The sequence below is a fragment of the Petromyzon marinus genome, chromosome 69 (assembly GCF_048934315.1).
Source record: "Petromyzon marinus isolate PM22_M1 ecotype Great Lakes invasive population chromosome 69, UKy_Petmar_22M1.pri1.0, whole genome shotgun sequence".
NCBI classification, from domain to species: domain Eukaryota; kingdom Metazoa; phylum Chordata; class Hyperoartia; order Petromyzontiformes; family Petromyzontidae; genus Petromyzon; species Petromyzon marinus.
The window spans coordinates 3,995,387-4,018,389 of NC_133735.1; the positions used below are offsets into that span (position 1 = coordinate 3,995,387).

Below are 23,003 nucleotides of genomic sequence, written 5' to 3' on the forward strand. Positions count from 1 at the left end.
TTCAGCAGCACCTCCAACTCCTCTGAGTGAGCAGAAGTCACCAGATCATCAGCATACATAACATGGTTGACCAATAGCCAGCCATCCTGTGACCACATCCGGGCATTGATCAGCCTCCCATTGTATCTTTACGAGATGGAGATTCCTCCAGCACAGCTATAGAAGGCTTCACGAAAAAGATGTAAAATAATGTGGGAGCCAGAGGACAACCCTGTCGCACACCAAGATGAACAGGGAATGGCTCAGACTCCCGGCCATGTAGTTTTACCTGAGCCTGCCCAGGCCTATTGATCGTATCATAGGCTTGACCAGGTCAATAAAGTAAAGATATAGATCCTGTTGGACCACCAGGACATCCATCCAATCCTGTGGAACCCGTTACGTGGTCCAGACTGTTCTTATGATGTCATGTAGGGTAGTCTGCGCACAAACGCCACCCTCCCTCTGCATTTCGCTTGGGAGATCATCTCTGCCCGATGCTTTTCCTGGTCTCAAACTCCGGATCACCTTCGCTACTTCTACAGCAGATGGTGCTGGAAGAAGTCAGGGGGTGAACAACTTCTTCCAATATTTCAGGCACGGCAGCCTCAGCAGGGTCATCCCCACTTTGTGCCACGATGTTTTCCAGGCCGAGGGATTTCCTCTCCCCCAAGACCTCACAAAAATGCTCAGCAAATCTGCAAACCTGTTCCTGGGGGTCGGCGATCGGATCACTTTTATATCTCCTAATGATGGTGATCTGTGCCGCTGCAAGTTACTTTTTTGATGGATGCGATCACAGGATACTGAGGCAGACTCCATTTTCTCAGCAACCCGCGACCACCACCCATCCTTGCAGCGCCGCACGGCTCTACGAACCTCCGAGCGACGGCTGCGGTAAGCCTCCTCATTTTACGACGTGAGATGCTGCAGAAGAGCTATTCCCTGTCGCCTGATAGTCTCCTGCCCCGAGTAGAGGACTGTCCACCCCCCTCATGGTGTCTGGAGCCAGAGCCAGTCACACCCACCCCCCCCCACCCCCCGCGTGCGTCAAAGACAAATCTTTCTCGAGCGTTGGGGAGTAACGCCAGATCACGCCGGTGGATGACGTTGACCCAGCAGGTGGGCGAGAGAGATGGGCCCCAGCATCCATCGCCAAAACGAGCCGACGCACATCGAGGTCCTTCGTCGTTCCGACACAATTTCGGGTGAAGAAACTTGCTCAGACAGTTCGGGGGGGGGGGGCGGGGGGGGGGGGGACGTTGTCCAGACCCCGGCGGGGACCTTTGCCAGGTTTCACGGCTGCTCAAGTGCTGAACGTCTGTCGGGGCCAGCGGCGAAAGGCCTCGTGATCGGCATTCTGCCTCTCCCACGCCGGTAATTTTTCACCGTGAGCGTTTTTTTCCGTGAGCAACGCCAGATCCCGCCGCTGGATGTTGTTGGCACAGCAGGTTAGGCGAGAGAGATGGGCCCCAGCATCCATCGCTTCCAATGGATGCTTGTTGCACGCCGTTTGGCTGGCGGTCGCTGGGTAGTACCGACGTGATGGAAGTCCGCGTTGGATGAGGCTGTCAAAGTCAGCTGTGTGACGCTACCCCCTCCGGGTCAAACAGGACGGTTCGTTATCGTTGAGGTGGCTCGGCACGCTCAGCATCAAGACACGGGGGGGAACAGATAAAAGTATTAAACTATTTGTTTTCATGATATCAGGTAAGGCCCCCACTAGAGCTATGTGCAGGGTGCTTCAAAATAATGTCAACACTTGCGAGAATGTGCAACAATACCACGAGAAATGTGCTGCCTCCAGGCTCTGGAGACCACCTGGGGAAGATTCCAGGCACGTGTCGACAATGATGGTGAGCAAGCGGAGACTTTTTGAAGCTATTAACATTACACTTGTTATCATGTTACGGTGTAGTATTGTCCATTCTTTTTCCATTAAATACAATCGTCCCATATTAGTGTTTACATTTTTTTTTAAGCACCCTGTACAGCTCTTATTCAGAAGCAACCTGGCCATCAAAAACGACAGCTGCTTAACCAAGGCACCGATCATCATGTGGAAATATATAGTGGCAAAATAATCTAAACGGACGTCGATTCTGAATGTAGAGGGCAAAACCGGACGACCCGGAGGAAAAAAAACACACGATCACGTGTGTGAGATACAGTGTGTGAGATACAGTGTGTGAGATACAGTGTGTGAGATAGTGTGTGAGATACAGTGTGTGAGATACAGTGTGTGAGATACAGTGTGTGAGATACAGTGTGTGAGATACAGTGTGTGAGATACAGTGTGTGAGATACAGTGTGTGAGATAGTGTGTGAGATACAGTGTGTGAGATACAGTGTGTGAGATACAGTGTGTGAGATACAGTGTGTTAGTGTGAGTGTGAGATACAGTGTGTGAGTGTGAGAGTGTGTGTGAGATACAATGTGTGAGATACAGTGTGTGAGTGTGAGAGTGTGTGTGAGAGTGTGTGTGAGATACAGTGTGTGCGAGCCCATGTCCTTGACACCAGGACCTACCGTGGAGCTGATCTGCCCTCTGACCATCGACTAGTCATCTGTAAGATGCGCCTGCCATTCTTCCACTCCGGTGGTGGGTGTACACCCAGGACCCCATTCCAACCTAAAGTGGCCTGGTCTCAGTTATCTGATGAAAGTTGCAAGCGAGAATTTCATCATCGCTTGCAGCTGGGATTGGCATCGTCCCCGACTCCTCCTGATGTAGAGGGTAAATGGGCGAAGTTTAGGACTGTGACTCATGCAGCTGCAATGGCTGCTTTGGGTACGCGGTCCAGACCTCCCCAGAGACCCTGGCTGACAGAGGAGGTGTTCAGGATGGTTGAGAAAAAGCAACAGGCCCACTGCCATCGGCTACAGAATCCCACGTCAGAGAATGAGGAGGCTTACCGCAGCCTTCGCTCGGAGGTTCGGAGACCCGTGAGGCGCTGCAAGGATGGGTGGTGGTCGCGGGTTGCTGAGGAGATAGAGTCTGCCTCAGTGGCCCGTGATCACAAATCTCTATTTAACTCCATCAAAAAAGTAACCTGCAGCGCCACACCTATTACCATCATTAGGGGAAAAAACGGTGATCCAATCTCCGACCCCCAGGAACAGGTTTGCAGATTTGCTGAGCATTTCTGTGAGGTCCTGGGGGAGGGAAAATCCCTCAGCCAGGAAAACATCGTGGCACAAAGGGAGGATGACCCTGCTGAGGCTGCGGTGCCTCAAATATTGGAAGAAGTCACCCCCTGTGAGTGGCTGGCTGAGGTGCCATCTGTTGAGGAAGTACTGAAGGCGATCCGGAGTCTGAGACCAGGAAAGGCAGCGGGCAGAGATGATCTCCCAAGCGAAATGCTGAGGGAGGGTGGCGTTTGTGCACAGACTGCCCTATATGACATCATAACAACAGTCTGGACCACTGGACGGGTTCCGCAGAATTGGAAGGATGCCCTGGTGTTCCCCCTTTTTAAGAAGGGGGACCGCACAGACTGTAACAACTACAGGGGCATCTCACTCCTCAGTGTGCCGGGAAAGGTCCTGGCAAGGATTATTCAGCATCGCCTTGCCAGGCACGCTGAGTAGAGGCTTGCGGAGCCCCAATGCGGTTTCAGGATGGGGCGGTCCTGCACAGATGCCATATTTTATGTCCGTCTGCTACAGCAGAGGTGTAGGGAATTCCAACAAGACCTATATCTCTGCTTTATTGACCTGGTCAAGGCCTATGATACCATCAGTAGGCCTGGGCTCTGGGTGGTTCTTCGTGCTTTTGGAGTACCTGACCCTCTGCTCACGATCATTAAGGACCTTCATGATGGTGAGCGGGCCCGGGTAAAACTACGTGGCCGGGAGTCAGAGCCATTCCCTGTACACCTTGGGGTGCGACAGGGATGTCCTCTGGCTCCCACATTATTTAACATCTATTTTGACCACGTAGTTCGTGAAGCCTTCAATAGCTGTACCGGGGGAATCTCTATATGGTACAGATATAATGGGAGGCTGATCGATGCCCGGGTGCGGTCAAGGGATGGCTCCCTATTGCTCAACCACGTTATGTATGCTGATGATTTGGTAATAGCTGCTCAGTCAGAGGAGGAATTGGAGACGCTGCTGCTGAGACTGGAGCGTGCCACTAAGAGGTGGGGCCTTACCATCAGCCCCACCAAAACTAAGCACCTGCCTGGGTATTTTGTACCATCGGACACTCCACCCCCTCAACTCCCAATCGGTGATGGGGCAGTTGTGGAGAGAGTGGAGAGTTTCCCATACCTGGGCAGTGTGCTTATGACTGGCTCCAGTTTAACAGCAGAGGTCTCACTCCGAATCAGTCGAGCGGCAATATCTTTTCATCGGTTGCGTAACGCTGTGTGGAAGCTACCTGGTCTGTCGCTCCGCACTAAGCTTCAGGTCTTCTCGGCCACGGTCATTCCCTCCCTTCTCTACGCTTGCGAAACGTGGACCCCCCTAATGGAACATCTTCGCCGGTTATAAACATTTAGGCTGGCCTGCCTACGATCCATCCTGGGTTTAACCAGACTGGATTGTGTGAGGAGCTCACAAATCCTTGAAAGATCTGGGCAAGGTCCCATCGGTGAGCTCCTCCGGCGGGCAAGGCTGCGATGGCTGGGTCATGTAGCCCGCATGCCCAGCCACCGCATGCCGAAACAGCTTTTGTTCGGCCGGATTGAGGGGGCAAAGCGGGCGCGGCACGGGCTAGACAAGAGATGGAGTGATGTGGTACAGGAGGACGTGGAGCTGAGTGGACTTGCCAATGACTGGTACCAGCGGTGTCAAGATCGGCCTCTGTGGAGGAGGCTCGTGAAGGATGCTACTGGGCAGTTGGAGGTAGTCGCCCTCCAACAACAACGGAGGGCGGAGGAGCGACGCTCACAACAACGAGCGGAGCGCCGGGTGGCTAAAGCACAGCAGGTTGGCACAGTAGGGGGCACAGGTGGTGCATCAGCCAGTCATCTCAGTCAGTCGACCCGTGGCACCTGGGTCTGCCCCGTGACCTCCTGCCAGCGGGCGTTCGACACTTCACGTGGCCTCAGGGTGCACATAGCCTGGCACAAGCGTCGTGGTGACGTCACCGCCACTTAGTGGCGAATGGCGGTTGTTGTTGTTGTATGAGTGAGTGTATGTGTGTGTGTGTGAGTGAGTGCGTGAGTGAGTGTGCGAGTGAACGTGAGTGAACGTGAGTGTGTCAGCGAGCGTGATTGTGTGAGCGAGTGAACGTGAGTGTGTGAGTGTGTGAGTGAGCGAGTGTGTGAGTGTGTGAGTGAGTGAACGTGAGTGTGTGAGCGAGTGCTTGTGTGAGTGTGTGTGTGAGTGAACGTGAGTGTGTGCGCGCGAGTGTGTGAGCGAGCGTGAGTGTGTGAGTGAGCGAGTGTGTGAGTGTGTGAGTGAGCGAGTGTGTGAGTGTGTGAGTGAGCGAGTGCGTGAGTGTGTGAGCGAGTGAACGTGAGTGTGTGAGTGCGAGTGCGAGGGTGAGTGAGTGAGTGCGAGGGTGAGTGTGTGAGTGCGAGGGTGAGCGTGCGAGTGCGAGCGTGTGAGTGCGAGTGCGAGGGTGAGCGTGTGAGTGCGAGGGTGAGCGTGTGAGTGCGAGGGTGAGCGTGTGAGTGCGAGGGTGAGCGTGTGAGTGCGAGGGTGAGCGTGCGAGTGCGAGGGTGAGCGTGTGAGTGCGAGGGTGAGCGTGTGAGTGCGAGGGTGAGCGTGTGAGTGCGAGGGTGAGCGTGTGAGTGCGAGGGTGAGCGTGCGAGTGCGAGCGTGCGAGTGCGAGGGTGAGCGTGTGAGTGTGAGGGTGAGCGTGTGAGTGTGTGAGTGCGAGGGTGAGTGAGTGAGTGCGAGGGTGAGTGTGTGAGTGCGAGGGTGAGCGTGTGAGTGCGAGGGTGAGCGTGCGAGTGTGTGAGTGCGAGGGTGAGTGAGTGAGTGCGAGGGTGAGTGTGTGAGTGCGAGGGTGAGTGTGTGAGTGCGAGGGTGAGCGTGTGAGTGCGAGGGTGAGCGTGCGAGTGTGTGAGTGCGAGGGTGAGTGAGTGAGTGCGAGGGTGAGTGTGCGAGGGTGAGCGTGTGAGTGTGTGAGTGTGCGAGGGTGAGCGTGTGAGTGCGAGGGTGAGCGTGTGAGTGCGAGGGTGAGCGTGCGAGTGCGAGCGTGTGAGTGCGAGTGCGAGGGTGAGTATGTGAGTGTGTGAGTGCGAGGGTGAGCGTGCGAGGGTGTGAGTGCGAGGGTGAGCGTGTGAGTGTGCGAGTGTGCGAGGGTGAGCGTGTGAGTGTGTGAGTGTGCGAGGGTGAGCGTGTGAGTGTGTGAGTGTGCGAGGGTGAGCGTGTGAGTGTGTGAGTGTGCGAGGGTGAGCGTGTGAGTGCGAGGGTGAGCGTGTGAGTGTGTGAGTGTGCGAGGGTGAGCGTGTGAGTGTGCGAGTGTGCGAGGGTGAGCGTGTGAGTGTGTGAGTGTGCGAGGGTGAGCGTGTGAGTGTGTGAGTGTGCGAGGGTGAGCGTGTGAGTGCGAGGGTGAGCGTGTGAGTGTGTGAGTGTGCGAGGGTGAGCGTGTGAGTGCGAGGGTGAGCGTGTGAGTGTGTGAGTGTGCGAGGGTGAGCGTGTGAGTGTGTGAGTGTGCGAGGGTGAGCGTGTGAGTGTGTGAGTGTGCGAGGGTGAGCGTGTGAGTGTGTGAGTGTGCGAGGGTGAGCGTGTGAGTGCGAGGGTGAGCGTGTGAGTGTGCGAGTGTGCGAGGGTGAGCGTGTGAGTGCGAGGGTGAGCGTGTGAGTGTGTGAGTGTGCGAGGGTGAGCGTGTGAGTGCGAGGGTGAGTGTGTGAGTGTGCGAGGGTGAGCGTGTGAGTGTGTGAGTGTGCGAGGGTGAGCGTGTGAGTGTGTGAGTGTGTGAGTGCGAGGGTGAGTGTGTGAGTGCGAGGGTGAGCGTGTGAGTGTGTGAGTCTCCCTCACCTCGCGAGGCAGGAGAGTCGTGCGTGCACCCGCCCGAACTTGTGGATCTGCGCTGCTGCTGCTGCTGCAGCAGGTGGGTGAGGGCGGCCGATGGCGACACGTCCAGTGGACGCTCGCCCGTGCGGTTGGGCTGCATCGCGTCGCCCCCAAAGTGCAGCAGCAGACGCACCACCTGCACACGGCGCCAGCGTGGGGCACCCAGACACAGGGTGCAGGGGCAGGTGCTGCTAGTGGCGAGCAGCACCACCTGCACACGGCGCCAGCGTGGGGCACGCAGACACAGGGTGCCCCCGGGTAGCCTCTAGCAGGGTGTAGGGGCAAGTGCTGTGAGTAGTAGCAGCAGTGCCCTATAGACACACAGACAAAGGTCCCCGTGTAGCCTCTAGCAGGGTGTAGGGGCAAGTGCTGTGAGTAGTAGCAGCAGTGCCTATAGACACACAGACAAAGGGTGCCCCTGGGTAGTCTCTAGCAGGGTGTAGGGGCAAGTGCTGTGAGTAGCGAGTAGCAGCAGTGCCCTATAGACACACAGACACAGGGTGCCCCTGGGTAGCCTCTAGCAGGGTGTAGGGGCAAGTGCTGTGAGTAGTAGCAGCAGTGCCCTATAGACACGCAGACACAGGTGCCCCCGGGTAGCCTCTAGCAGGGTGTAGGGGCAAGTGCTGTGAGTAGCAGCAGCAGTGCCTATAGACACACAGACAAAGGGTGCCCCGTGTAGCCTGTAGCAGGGTGTAGGGGCAAGTGCATAACTCTGCCAGTAGGGGTAGCGGTGACAGCTGCTGCTGCTGCGCAGCCTTAGCCTAGGGGCACCCCCAGCGGCAGCCCCCTCCCCCAACCCCCCCCCCCCCGCCCCCACCGGCCCCCCCCGGCCCCCACCTCGTCGTGGCCGTTGGTGACGGCGTCGTGCAGGGGGGTGTCATCGTCCAGGCCCCGCGTGTTCACCTGGGCGCCCGACAGCAGCAGCAGCTCAGCGAGGTCGCGGTGGCCGCGGTTACACGCCTCGTGCAGCGGGGTCCAGCCTGGGGGGGGCGGGGCCAGGGGGTGAGGGGGCGGGGCCAGGGGGTGAGGGGCGGGGCCAGGGGAGGGGCCAGGGGGTGAGGGGCGGGGCCAGGGGTGGACACCTCCACGCTCGAGACGGAGGTTCGAGAGAAACTCCGAGGGAGATTTCGTCGCGTTTGACGGCACCGCCACAAACGTCGTTCTGTGGGGCTCCAGCCCCCCCCCACCAGCACCCCCCCACCAGCCCCCCCCCACCAGCACCCCCCCACCAGCACCCCCCCACCAGCACCCCCCCCACCAGCCCCCCCCCCACCAGCACCCCCCCATCAGCGCCCCCCCACCACCTCACCGGCGAAGTCTTTGACGTTGACGAGCGCTCCGCGGTCGATGAGGCTCCTGGCCAACCTCGCGTCACCGCGGATGGCCGCCAGGTGCAGCGAAGTCTCCCCACGATCGTTACGCTTGTTCACCTGGGGGGGGGGGGGGGGGTGAGGGGGGGTGGTGAGGGGGGGTGAGGGGGGTGGTGAGGGGGGGGTGAGGGGGGTGGTGAGGGGGGGGTGAGGCCGGAGATATTTTACTGATTAACTTTGCTAATTAACTTTGCTAATTAACTTTGCTAATTAACTTTGCTAATTAACTTTGCTAATTAACTTTGCCACTTAACTTTGCTAATTAACTTTGCCACTTCACGTTGCTAATTAACTTTGCCACTTCACTTTGCTAATTAACTTTGCCACTTCACTTTGCTAATTAACTTTGCCACTTAACTTTGCTAATTAACTTTGCTAATTAACTTTGCTAATTAACTTTGCTAATTAACTTTGCCACTTAACTTTGCTAATTAACTTTGCCACTTAACTTTGCTAATTAACTTTGCTAATTAACTTTGCCACTTAACTTTGCTAATTAACTTTGCCACTTCACTTTGCTAATTAACTTTGCCACTTAACTTTGCTAATTAACTTTGCTAATTAACTTTCCCACTTAACTTTGCCACTTAACTTTGCCACTTAACTTTGCTAATTAACTTTGCCACTTCACTTTGCTAATTAACTTTGCCACTTCACTTTGCTAATTAACTTTGCCACTTAACTTTGCTAATTAACTTTGCCACTTAACTTTGCTAATTAACTTTGCTAATTAACTTTGCCACTTAACTTTGCTAATTAACTTTGCCACTTCACGTTGCTAATTAACTTTGCCACTTCACTTTGCTAATTAACTTTGCCACTTAACTTTGCTAATTAACTTTGCTAATTAACTTTGCCACTTAACTTTGCTAATTAACTTTGCCACTTCACTTTGCTAATTAACTTTGCTAATTTACTTTGCCACTTCACTTTGCTAATTAACTTTGCCACTTAACTTTGCTAATTAACTTTGCCACTTAACTTTGCTAATTAACTTTGCTAATTTACTTTGCCACTTCACTTTGCTAATTAACTTTGCCACTTAACTTTGCTAATTAACTTTGCCACTTAACTTTGCTAATTAACTTTGCCACTTAACTTTGCTAATTAACTTTGCTAATTAACTTTGCCACTTAACTTTGCTAATTAACTTTGCCACTTAACTTTGCTAATTAACTTTGCCACTTAACTTTGCTAATTAACTTTGCCACTTAACTTTGCTAATTAACTTTGCCACTTAACTTTGCCACTTAACTTTGCCACTTAACTTTGCTAATTAACTTTGCCACTTAACTTTGCTAATTAACTTTGCTAATTAACTTTGCCACTTAACTTTGCTAATTAACTTTGCCACTTAACTTTGCTAATTAACTTTGCCACTTAACTTTGCCACTTAACTTTGCCACTTAACTTTGCTAATTAACTTTGCCACTTAACTTTGCTAATTAACTTTGCTAATTAACTTTGCCACTTCACTTTGCTAATTAACTTTGCCACTTCACTTTGCTAATTAACTTTGCCACTTAACTTTGCTAATTAACTTTGCCACTTAACTTTGCTAATTAACTTTGCTAATTAACTTTGCCACTTAACTTTGCTAATTAACTTTGCCACTTCACATTGCTAATTAACTTTGCCACTTCACTTTGCTAATTAACTTTGCCACTTAACTTTGCCACTTAACTTTGCTAATTAACTTTGCCACTTAACTTTGCTAATTAACTTTGCCACTTCACTTTGCTAATTAACTTTGCCACTTAACTTTGCTAATTAACTTTGCTAATTAACTTTGCCACTTAACTTTGCTAATTAACTTTGCCACTTAACTTTGCTAATTAACTTTGCTAATTTACTTTGCCACTTCACTTTGCTAATTAACTTTGCCACTTAACTTTGCTAATTAACTTTGCCACTTAACTTTGCTAATTAACTTTGCCACTTAACTTTGCTAATTAACTTTGCTAATTAACTTTGCCACTTAACTTTGCCACTTAACTTTGCTAATTAACTTTGCTAATTAACTTTGCCACTTAACTTTGCTAATTAACTTTGCCACTTAACTTTGCTAATTAACTTTGCTAATTAACTTTGCCACTTAACTTTGCTAATTAACTTTGCCACTTCACTTTGCTAATTAACTTTGCCACTTAACTTTGCTAATTAACTTTGCTAATTAACTTTGCCACTTAACTTTGCTAATTAACTTTGCTAATTAACTTTGCCACTTAACTTTGCTAATTAACTTTGCCACTTAACTTTGCTAATTAACTTTGCCACTTAACTTTGCTAATTAACTTTGCCACTTAACTTTGCCACTTAACTTTGCTAATTAACTTTGCCACTTAACTTTGCTAATTAACTTTGCCACTTAACTTTGCTAATTAACTTTGCTAATTAACTTTGCCACTTCACTTTGCTAATTAACTTTGCCACTTAACTTTGCTAATTAACTTTGCCACTTCACTTTGCTAATTAACTTTGCCACTTCACTTTGCTAATGAACTTTGCCACTTCTTCACTTTGCTAATTAACTTCACGACTTCACTTTGCTAATGAACTTTGCCACTTGACTCATGCACTTAGTCAAGTTGGGTCGCCACGTTGCACTCTGCTGCTACTTCTGCCCCGGCTACGGTGGGACGCCGTAGCCGTGGGTTTGGCAAAACCGCGAAGCTAACGGAGACCTTGTCCTTGGCGCGAGTCCCTGACGGCTGCGGAGCTGTGCCGACCGCGCCGGTGGTTGCGGCGGTTGCGGCGGTTGCGGTGGTTGCGGTGCCCGTCGGCGATGCGGCGGGCGGCGGTTGGGACGTCGCCGATGCCGGAGAGTTTGCCGGAGAATGACGCCGCTGCTGCTGCCGCTGCTGCCGCTGCTGCCGCACGCGGAAGTCGGGGAGGAGGGTCGCGTGAAGGCGGGGGTTGTGACGCGGTGTTGTGACGTGGTGTTGTGACGTGGTGTTGTGACGCGGGGGTTGTGATGCGGGGGTTGTGATGTGGTGTTGTGATGCGGGGGTTGTGACGTGGGTGTTGTGACGCGGGTGTTGTGACGTGGTGTTGTGACGTGGTGTTGTGACGTGGTGTTGTGACGTGTTGTTGTGATGCGGGGGTTATGACGTGGTGTTGTGACGGTGTTGTGACGTGGTGTTGTGACGTGGTGTTGTGATGCGGGGGTTGTGACGTGGTGTTGTGACGCGGTGTCGTGAATGCGGTGTTGTGACGTGGTGTTGTGACGCGTGGTGTTGTGATGCGGTGTCGTGAAGGCGGTGTTGTGACGTGGTGTCGTGACGCGGTGTCGTGAATGCGGTGTTGTGACGCGTGGTGTTGTGACGCGTGGTGTTGTGACGCGTGGTGTTGTGACGCGGGTTTTGCCCCCTTCCTCCCCCTCACCGTGAGCGGGGAAGACAGCGGCGTGGCCGACGCCGCCGTTCCCGGCGATGCGGTGGACGTGGCGGTGGACGTGGCGGTGGACGTGGCGGTGGACGTGGCGGTGGACGTGGCGGTGGACGTGGCGGCGGCGGCGGCGGCGGCGGCAGCCGTGGCGGCGGTGGTGGCGGTGGCGGCGATCGCCACCGGGAGCGGCGTGGCGGGCGAGGCCGGCGTCGGCTCCGTGCCGGACCCACGCCGGTTACCCGACGGCTGCTGCGGCTGTGGCGGGTGTGGCTGTGGCGGGTGCTGTGGCGGGTGCTGTGGAGGGTGCTGTTGCTGATGCTGTGGCAGCTGGTGGTGGTGGTGGTGGGGGGCGGTGTCGCGGCTGCCGCCCGTGCCGTCTGTAACGGCAAGAGGCGGTCGCCCATCGCCCGCTCAGCTATGGAGGTGACCCCCTAGCGGCACGTTCAAGTCTGTATCCCACGGTGACCGTGAGATGTTGACTACCTCGCCTGGTGCACAGGAGGTTGTGGGTTCGATCCCGACCCTGACGATGCGTGCTGCTGGATATTTGGAGCCTGCGTCTCTCTCTCTCCACGTCCTACAGAGTGAGTGGAGTTTGTATGATCTCCCCCAGTCCTACAGAGTTTGAAAGATCTCTCCCCCTGTCCTACAGAATGAGTGGAGTTTGTATGATCTCCCCCTGTTCTACAGAGTGAGTGGAGTTTGTATGATCTCCCCCTGTCCTACAGAATGGAGTTTGTATGATCTCCCCCAGTCCTACAGAGTTTGAAAGATCTCTCCCCCTGTCCTACAGAATGAGTGGAGTTTGTATGATCTCCCCCTGTTCTACAGAGTGAGTGGAGTTTGTATGATCTCCCCCTGTTCTACAGAGTGGAGTTTGTATGATCTCCCCCTGTCCTACAGAATGGAGTTTGTATGATCTCCCCCTGTCCTACAGAGTGAGTGGAGTTTGTATGATCTCCCCCTGTCCTACAGAGTGAGTGGAGTTTGTATGATCTCCCCCTGTCCTACAGAGTGGAGTTTGTATGATCTACCCCTGTCCTACAGAGTGAGTGGAGTTTGTATGATCTCCCCCTGTCCTGCAGAGTGGAGTTTGTATGATCTCCCCCTGTCCTGCAGAGTGGAGTTTGTAATGATCTCCCACTGTCCTACAGAGTGGAGGTTGTATGATATCCCCCTGTTCTACAGAGTGGAGTTTGTAATGATCTCCCACTGTCCTACAGAGTGGAGTTTGTATGATCTCCCCCTGTCCTACAGAGTTTGTATGATCTCCCCCACTGTCCTACAGAGTTTGTATGATCTCCCCCTGTCCTACAGAGTTTGTATGATCTCCCCTGTGCTACAGAGTTTGAAAGATCTCCCCCTGTCCTACAGAGTTTGTATGATCTCCCCCTGTCCTACAGAATGAGTGGAGTATGTATGATATCCCCCTGTCCTACAGAATGAGTGGAGTTTGTATGATCTCCCCCTGTCCTACAGAGTTTATATGATCTCCCCCTGTCCTACAGAGTTTGAAAGATCTCTCCCCCTGTCCTACAGAATGAGTGGAGTTTGTATGATCTCCCCTGTTCTACAGAGTGAGTGGAGTTTGTATGATTTCCCCCTGTTCTACAGAGTGAGTGGAGTTTGTATGATCTCCCCCTGTCCTACAGAGTGGAGTTTGTATGATCTCCCCCTGTCCTACAGAGTGGAGTTTGTATGATCTCCCCCTGTCCTACAGAATGAGTGGAGTTTGTATGATCTCCCCCTGTCCTACAGAGTGAGCGGAGTTTGTATGATCTCCCCCTGTCCTACAGAGTTGAGTTTGTATGATCTCTCCCTGTCCTACAGAATGAGTGGAGTTTGTGTGATCTCCCCCTGTCCTACAGAGTGAGCGGAGTTTGTGTGATCTCCCCCTGTCCTACAGAGTGGAGTTTGTATGATCCCCCCCTGTTCTGCAGAGTGAATGGAGTTTGTATGATCTCCCTCTGTCCTACAGAGTGGAGTGTGTATGATCTCCCTCTGTCCTACAGAGTGAGTGGAGTTTGTATGATCTCCCCCTATCCTACAGAATGAGTGGAGTTTGCAGAATCTCCCCATCCTACAGAATGAGTGGAGTTTGTATGATCTCCCCCTGTTCTAGTGAGTGGAGTTTGTATGATCTCCCCCTGTACTACAGAGTGAGTGGAGTTTGTATGATCTCCCCCTGTCCTACAGAGTGAATGGAGTTTGTATGATCTCCCCCTGTCCTACAGAGTGGAGTTTGTATGATCTCCCCCTGTCCTACAGAGTGGAGTTTGTATGATCTCCCACTGTCCTACAGAGTTTGTATGATCGCCCACTGTCCTACAGAGTTTGTATGATCTCCCTCTGTCCGACAGAGTTTGTATGATCTCCCCCTGTCCTACAGAGTTTGTATGATCTCCCTCTATCCGACAGAGTTTGTATGATATCACGCTGTCCTACAGAGTTTGCATAATCTCCCCCTGTCCTACAGAGTTTGTATGATCTCCTCCTGTCCTACAGAGTTTATATGATCTCCCACTGTCCTAAAGAGTTTGTATGATCTCCCCCTATCCTACAGAGTTTGTATGATCTCCCCCTGTCCTACAGAGTTTGTATGATCTCCCCCTGTCCTTCAGAGTTTGTATGATCTCCCCCTGTCCTACAGAGTTTGTATGATCTCCCCATGTCCTACAGAGTTGGTATGATCTCCCCCACTGTCCTACAGAGTTTGTATGATCTCCCCCTGTCCTACAGAGTTTGTATGATCTCCCCCTGTCCTACAGAGTTTGTATGATCTCCCCCTGTCCTACAGAATTTGTATGATCTCCCCCTATCCTACAGAGTTTGTATGATCTCCCCCTGTCCTACAGAGTTTGTATAATCTCCCCCTATCCTACACAGTTTGAATGATCTCCCCCTGTCCTACAGAGTTTGTATGATCTCCCCCTATCCTACAGAGTTTGTATGATCTCCCCCACTGTCCTACAGAGTTTGTATGATCTCCCCCTGTCCTACAGAGTTTGTATGATCTCCCCCTGTCCTACAGAGTTTGTATGATCTCCCCCTATCCTACAGAGTTGGTATGATCTCCCCCTATCCTACAGAGTTGGTATGATCTCCCCCTGTCCTACAGAGTTTGTATGATCTCCCCCTGTCCTACAGAGTTTGTATGATCTCCCCCTGTCCTACAGAGTTTGTATGATCTCCCCCTGTCCTACAGAGTTTGTATGATCTCCCCCTATCCTACAGAGTTTGTATGATCTCCCCCTGTCCTACAGAGTTTGTATGATCTCCCCCTGTCCTACAGAGTTTGTATGATCTCCCCCTGTCCTACAGAGTTTGTATGATCTCCCCCTGTCCTACAGGGTTTGTATGATCTCCCCCTATCCTACAGAGTTTGTATGATCTCCCCCTGTCCTACAGAGTTTGTATGATCTCCCCCTATCCTACAGAGTTTGTATGATCTCCCCCTGTCCTACAGAGTTGGTATGATCTCCCCCTATCCTACAGAGTTGGTATGATCTCCCCTTATCCTACAGAGTTTGTATGATCTCCCCCTGTCCTACAGAGTTTGTATGATCTCCCCCTGTCCTACAGAGTTTGTATGATCTCCCCCTATCCTACAGTTTGTATGATCTCCCCCTATCCTACAGAGTTTGTATGATCTCCCCCTGTCCTACAGAGTTTGTATGATCTCCCACTGTCCTACAGAGTTTGTATGATCTCCCCCTGTCCTACAGAGTTTGTATGATCTCCCCCTATCCTACAGAGTTTGTATGATCTCCCCCTGTCCTACAGAGTTTGTATGATCTCCCACTGTCCTACAGAGTTTGTATGATCTCCCCCTGTCCTACAGAGTTTGTATGATCTCCCCCTGTCCTACAGAGTTTGTATGATCTCCCCCTTTCCTACAGAGTTTGTTTGATCTCCCACTGTCCTACAGAGTTTGTATGATCTCCCCATGTCCTACAGAGTTTGTATGATCTCCCCCTATCCTACAGAGTTTGTATGATCTCCCCCTGTTATACAGAGTTTGTATGATCTCCCCCTGTCCTACAGAGTTTGTATGATCTCCCCCTGTCCTACAGAGTTTGTATGATCTCCCCCTGTCCTACGGAGTTTGTATGATCTCCCCTTGTCCTACAGAGTTTGTATGATCTCCCCCTGTCCTACAGAGTTTGTATGATCTCCCCCTATCCTACAGAGTTTGTATGATCTCCCCCTGTCCTACAGAGTTTGTATGATCTCCCCCTGCACTACAGAGTTTGTATGATCTCCCCCTGTCCTAAAGAGTTTGTATGATCTCCCCCTGTCCTACAGAGTTTGTATGATCTCCCCCTATCCTACAGAGTTTGTATGATCTCCCCCTGTCCTACAGAGTTTGTATGATCTCACCCTGTCCTACAGAGTTTGTATGATCTCCCCCTATCCTACAGAGTTTGTATGATCTCCCCCTGTCCTACAGAGTTTGTATGATCTCCCCCTGTCCTACAGAGTTTGTATAATCTCCCACTGTCCTACAGAGTTTGTATGATCTCCCCCTGTCCTACAGAGTTTGTATGATCTCCCCCTGTCCTACAGAGTTTGTATGATCTCCCCCTGTCCTACAGAGTTTGTATGATCTCCCCCTGTCCTACAGAGTTTGTATGATCTCCCCCTGTCCTACAGAGTTCGTATGATCTCCCCCTATCCTACAGAGTTTGTATGATCTCCCCCTGTCCTACAGAGTTTGTATGATCTCCCCCTGTCCTACAGAGTTTGTATGATCTCCCCCTGTCCTAAAGAGTTTGTATGATCTCCCCCTGTCCTACAGAGTTTGTATGATCTCCCCCTGTCCTACAGAGTTTGTATGATCTCCCACTGTCCTAAAGAGTTTGTATGATCTCCCCCTGTCCTACAGAGTTTGTATGATCTCCCCCTGTCCTACAGAGTTTGTATGATCTCCCCCTGTCCTACAGAGTTTGTATGATCTCCCCCTGTCCTAAAGAGTTTGTATGATCTCCCCCTGTCCTACAGAGTTTGTATGATCTCCCCCTGTCCTACAGAGTTTGTATGATCTCCCACTGTCCTAAAGAGTTTGTATGATCTCCCCCTGTCCTACAGAGTTTGTATGATCTCCCCCTGTCCTACAGAGTTTGTATGATCTCCCCCTGTCCTACAGAGTTTGTATGATCTCCCCCTGTCCTACAGAGTTTGTATGATCTCCCCCTGTCCTACAGAGTTTGTATGATCTCCCCCTGTCCTACAGAGTTTGTTTGACGGCTCCACTTACTCAGTGACGGTGTTGCAGCGTGGTTTGCCTCCTCGGCGGCCGAGATCTGCATGAGCAGCGCCAGCTGCTGCCTCTCCGACAGCGGGCAGTGGCGCGTGCCCCGCGCACCGTTGCCGGCGCTCGGGGCTCCGTGGGCGGCGCCGGGCGCCACGGTGCCGGTGCCTCCTCCTCCGCCTCCTCCGCCAGAGTCTCTCTTGAGCCGCTTGCGCTCGGGGACCATTCGCTCTGCCCGGCACGCAGAGAGAGACGCAGGGAGAGAGGCAGGGAGAGAGGCAGAGGGAGACACAGGGAGAGAGGCAGGGAGAGAGGCAGAGGGAGACACAGGGAGAGAGGCAGGGAGAGAGGCAGAGGGAGACACAGGGAGAGAGACAGGGAGAGAGAGACGCAGGGAGAGAGGCAGGGAGAGAGGAAGAGGGAGACACAGGGAGAGAGACAGGGAGAGAGAGAGGCAGGGAGAGAGGCAGGGAGAGAGGCAGAGGGAGACACAGGGAGAGAGACAGGGAGAGAGGCAGGGAGAGAGGCAGAGGGAGACACAGGGAGAGAGGCAGGGAGAGAGAGACGCAGGGAGAGAGGCAGGGAGAGAGGAAGAGGGAGACACAGGGAGAGAGACAGGGAGAGAGAGAGGCAGGGAGAGAGGCAGGGAGAGAGGCAGAGGCAGACACAGGGAGAGAGGCAGGGAGAGAGGCAGGGAGAGAGGCAGGGAGAGAGACAGGGAGAGAGAGGCAGGGAGAGAGAGGGGCAGGGAGAGAGACAGGGAGAGAGACACGGAGAGAGACAGGGAGAGAGACACAGGGAGAGAGACACAGGGAGAGAGACACAGGGAGAGACACAGGGAGAGAGACACAGGGAGAGAGGCAGAGGGAGACACAGGGAGAGAGACACAGGGAGAGAGACAGGGAGAGAGGAAGACACAGGGAGAGAGACAGGGAGAGAGAGAGGCAGGGAGAGAGGCAGGGAGAGAGGCAGAGGGAGACACAGGGAGAGAGGCAGGGAGAGAGGCAGGGAGAGAGGCAGGGAGAGAGACAGGGAGAGAGGCAGGGAGAGAGAGGGGCAGGGAGAGAGACAGGGAGAGAGACAGGGAGAGAGACAGGGAGAGAGACACAGGGAGAGAGACACAGGGAGAGAGACACAGGGAGAGAGACACAGGGAGAGACACAGGGAGAGAGACACAGGGAGAGAGGCAGAGGGAGACACAGGGAGAGAGACACAGGGAGAGAGACACAGGGAGAGAGACAGGGAGAGAGACAGGGAGAGACGCAGGGAGAGGGGCAGGGAGAGGGGCAGGGAGAGACACAGGGAGAGAGACAGAGAGACACAGGGAGAGAGACGCAGGGAGAGAGACAGGGAGAGAGACAGGGAGAGAGACACAGAGAGAGAGACGCAGGGAGAGAGACACAGGGAGAGAGACACAGGGAGAGAGACAGGGAGAGAGAGGGGAAGAGAGAGAGGCAGGGAGAGGGGCAGGGAGAATTTTTATTTTTTAGAAATATTACAAATAAAACATGGGGCACATAGACATAGAGTAGAGAGAGAGGGGGGTGACTACCGGCGTGGTGACTACCGGCGTGGTGACAACCGGCGTGGTGACAACCGCCGTGTGACTACCGGTGTGGTGACTACCGGTGTGGTGACTAGTGGTGTGGTGACTAGTGGTGTGGTGACTACCGGTGTGGTGACTAGTGGTGTGGTGACTAGTGGTGTGGTGACTAGTGGCGTGGTGACTAGTGGTGTGGTGACTAGCGGTGTGGTGACTAGTGGTGTGGTGACTACCGGCGTGGTGACTAGCGGTGTGGTGAGAGCTGGCGTGGTGACAACCGCCGTGGTGACTACCGGTGTGGTGAGTGCCGGTGTGGTGACTAGTGGTGTGGTGACTAGCGGTGTGGTGACTAGTGGTGTGGTGACTAGTGGTGTGGTGACTAGTGGTGTGGTGACTAGTGGTGTGGTGACTAGTGGCGTGGTGACTAGTGGTGTGGTGACTAGTGGCGTGGTGACTAGTGGTGTGGTGACTAGTGGCGTGGTGACTAGTGGCGTGGTGACTAGTGGCGTGGTGACTAGTGGTGTGGTGACTAGCGGTGTGGTGACTAGCGGTGTGGTGACTAGCGGTGTGGTGACTAGCGGTGTGGTGATTACCGGCGTCAGGCGGCTCACTGGCCGGGCTAGCGGTGAACGAGAGCCGGCGTTTGGACTTTTTCCCCTCCTTGGCGGCGGCGCCGCTTTTGTCCGAGCAGCGCAGAGACGTGTCCCGGTCCTGGTGAGACAGAGCGGAGTCTCAGTGAGACACACACAGAGACACACACAGAGACACACACAGAACAAACACACACAGAGACACAGAGAGACACACACACAGAGACACACACAGAGACACAGAGAGACACACACAGAGACACACACAGAGACACAGAGAGACACACACACACAGAGACACAGCGAGACACAGAGAGACACACACAGAGAGACACATACAGAGACACACACACACAGACAGAGACACACACATAGACACAGACAGAGACACACACACACACAGAGACACAGCGAGACACAGAGAGACACACAGAGACACACACACACACAGACAGAGACACACACAAACACAGACAGAGACACACACACAGAGACACAACAACAACCGCCATTCGCCACTAAGTGGCGGTGACATCACCACGACGCTTGTGCCGGGCTATGTGCACCTTGAGGCCACGTGAAGTGTCGAACGCCCGCTGGCAGGTCACGGGGCAGACCCAGGTGCCACGGGCCGACTGACTGAGATGACTGGCTGATGCACCACCTGTGCCCCCTACTGTGCCAACCTGCTGTGCTTTAGCCACCCGGCGCTCCGCTCGTTGTTGTGAGCATCGCTCCTCCGCCCTCCGTTTTTGTTGGAGGGCGACTACCTCCAACTGCCCAGAAGCGTCCTTCACGAGCCTCCTCCACAGAGGCCGATCTTGACACCGCTGGTACCAGTCATCAGCAAGTCCATTCAGCTCCACGTCCTCCTGTACCACATCACTCCATCTCTTCTCTAGCCCGTGCCACGCCCGTTTAGCCCCCTCGATCCGGCCGAACAAAAGTTGTTTCGGCATGGGGTGGCTGGGCATGCGGGCTACATGACCCAGCCAACGCAGCCTTGCCTGCAGGAGCTCACCGATGGGACCTTGCCCAGATCTTTCAAGGATTTCTGAGCTTCTCACACAATCCAGCCTGGTTAAACCCAGGATGGATCGTAGGAAGGCTAGCCTAAATGTTTCTAACCGGCGAAGATGTTCCATTAGGGGGGGTCCACGTTTCGCAAGCGTAGAGAAGGGAGGGAATGACCGTGGCCGAGAAGACCTGAAGCTTAGTGCGGAGTGACAGACCAGGTAGCTTCCACACAGCGTTACGCAACCGATGAAAAGATATTGCCGCTCGACTGATTCGGAGTGAGATCTCTGCTGTTAAACTGGAGCCGGTCATAAGCACACTGCCCAGGTATGGGAAACTCTCCACTCTCTCCACAACTGTCCCATCACCGTTTGGGAGTTGTGGGGGTGGAGTGTCCGATGGTACAAAATACCCAGGCAGGTGCTTAGTTTTGGTGGGGCTAATGGTAAGCCCTAATCTCTTAGTGGCATGCTCCAGTCTCAGCAGCAGCGTCTCCAACTCCTCCTCTGAATGAGCAGCTATTACCAAATCATCGGAATACATAACGTGGTTGAGCAATAGGGAGCCATCCCTTGACCGCACCCGGGCATCGATCAGCCTCCCATTATATCTGTACCAAATGGAGATTCCCCCGGTACAGCTATTGAAGGCTTCACGAACTACGTGGTCAAAATAAATGTTAAATAATGTGGGAGCCAGAGGACATCCCTGTCGCACCCCAAGGTGTACAGGGAATGGCTCTGACTCCCGGTCACATAGTTTTACCCGGGCCCGCTCACTATCATGAAGGTCCTTTATGATCGTGAGCAGAGGGTCAAGGATTCCAAAAGCACGAAGAACAACCCAGAGCCCAGGCCTACTGATGGTATCATAGGCCTTGACCAGGTCAATAAAGCAGAGATGTAGGTCTTGCTGGAATTCCCTACACCTCTGCTGTAGCAGACGGACAGAAAATATGGCATCTGTGCAGGACCGCCCTTTCCTGAAACCGCATTAGGGCTCCGCAAGCCTCTCCTCAGCGTGCCTGGCAAGGCGATGTTGAATAATCCTTGGCAGGACCTTTCCCGGCACACTGAGGAGTGAGATGCCCCTGTAGTTGTTACAGTCTGTGCGGTCCCCCTTCTTAAAGAGGGGGACCACCAGGGCATCCTTCCAATCCTGCAGAACCCGTCCAGTGGTCCAGACTGTTGCTATGATGTCATATGGAGCAGTCTGTGCACAAACGCCACCTTCCCTCAGCATTTCGCTTGGGAGATCATCCCTGCCCGGTGCCTGTCTTGGTCTCAGACTCTGGATCGCCTTCAGTACTTTATCAACAGATGGCACCTCAGCCAGCCACTCACAGGGGGTGACTTCTTCCAATATTTGAGGCACTGCAGCCCCGGCAGGGTCATCCCCACTTTGTCCCATGATATTTTCCTGGCTGAGGGATTTCGCCTCCCCCAGGACTTCACAGAAATGCTCAGCAAATCTGCAAACCTGTTTCTGGGGATCGGAGATTGGATCACTGTTTTTCCCCTGATGGTAATACGTGTGGCGCTGCAGGTTACTTTTTTGATAGAGTTAAATAGAGATTTGTGATCACGGGCCACTGAGGCAGACTCCATCTCCTCAGCAACCCGCGACCACCACCCATCCTTGCAGCGCCTCACGGCTCTCTGTACCTCCGAGCGAAGGCTGCGGTAAGCCTCCTCATTCTCTGACGTAGGATTCTGTAGACGATGACAGTGGGCCTGTCGCTTTTTCTCAACCATCCTGAACACCTCCTCTGTCAGCCAGGGTCTCTGGGGAGGTCTGGACCGCGTACCCAAAGAAGCCATTGCAGCTGCATGAGTCACAGTCCTGAACCTCGCCCATTTAGCCTCGATATCAGGAGTGGGGGACGATGCCAACCCCAGCTGCAAGCGGTGATTAAATTCTCGCTTGCAACTTTCATCAGCTAACTAAGACCAGGCCACTTTAGGTTGGAATGGGGTCCTGGGTGTACACCCACCACCGGAGTGGAAGAATGGCAGGCGCATCTTACAGACGACTAGTCGATGGTCAGAGGGCTGATCAGCTCCACAGTAGGTCCTGGTGTCAAGGACATGGGCTCGCATCCGTTGGTCCGTCACTATGTATTCCAGAAGATGCTCTTGCTTGGACCCGGCATGCATCCATGTTGTTGTGTGGATGCGCTGTTACCCGAACAGCGTGTTGGTAATTACAAGCCCATGGGCTGCATAACAATCTAGCAGCCTCCTACCGTTGTTATTGAGCTGATCTGGCCCATGCCCTCCAATCACTCCCGACCAGGTGCCAGCATCATGACCAACTCGGGCATTGAAGTCACCCAACAAGATGACTCTATCCCAAGGGGCCACTTTAGCTAGCACCTGTGACAGGAGTTCATAGAAGGCATCTGACTCATCGGCCTTGCCTGCATCCCTCCACGGATGTTCGTCTTCGGTGGGGGCATAGATAACCACGACCACCACTCCTCGCCTCCAGTTGATGGGAAGGCGAGCCCAAAGTAGCCTGGGGCTTACAGCTTCCCACACCTCACCGCCACGCTCCCACGCCCCCTTCATTCTTTTGTTCAAAAGAAGAGCCACACCCTGTTGTTTGGCAGTCTGCTGCCCCGAGTAGAGGACTGTCCACCCTCATGATGGCAGGAGCCAGAACCGGTCCACCGGACCTCCTGAATGCCACATAGATCCAGGCGGTACCGGTCCAGCTCCCGACAGAGGAGTGGCAGCCTCTCCTCCGCAGTGAGTGTTCGAACATTCCACGTGGCCACACGAAGTGGCTTTTCGTTGTTTCTGGAGGAGCCCCGAGGGTAGAGAATCAATCTCCTGGCTCCGCCAATTGGGGTTTGGCCAGAGGACGTCATAGACGCCTGTCCCCCGGGG

At 53.3% G+C, this 23,003-nt stretch overlaps 1 protein-coding gene across 1 annotated transcript in view; it reads right to left on the reverse strand.

The window, feature by feature from the left end:
- The window catches only part of LOC116957059 (uncharacterized), a 45,321-nt gene extending 22,318 nt beyond the window's left edge, over nucleotides 1-23,003 (reverse strand). The window contains exons 1-7 of the mRNA XM_032978978.2: nucleotides 19,099-23,003; nucleotides 16,969-17,193; nucleotides 11,709-12,088; nucleotides 11,009-11,194; nucleotides 8,264-8,384; nucleotides 7,792-7,934; nucleotides 6,919-7,090 (exon numbers count right to left, since the gene is read on the reverse strand). Coding sequence (XP_032834869.2) covers nucleotides 6,919-7,090; nucleotides 7,792-7,934; nucleotides 8,264-8,384; nucleotides 11,009-11,194; nucleotides 11,709-12,088; nucleotides 16,969-17,188 — 1,222 coding nt within the window. The 5' untranslated portion in view covers nucleotides 17,189-17,193; nucleotides 19,099-23,003. The remainder of the gene's footprint in view (nucleotides 1-6,918; nucleotides 7,091-7,791; nucleotides 7,935-8,263; nucleotides 8,385-11,008; nucleotides 11,195-11,708; nucleotides 12,089-16,968; nucleotides 17,194-19,098) is intronic.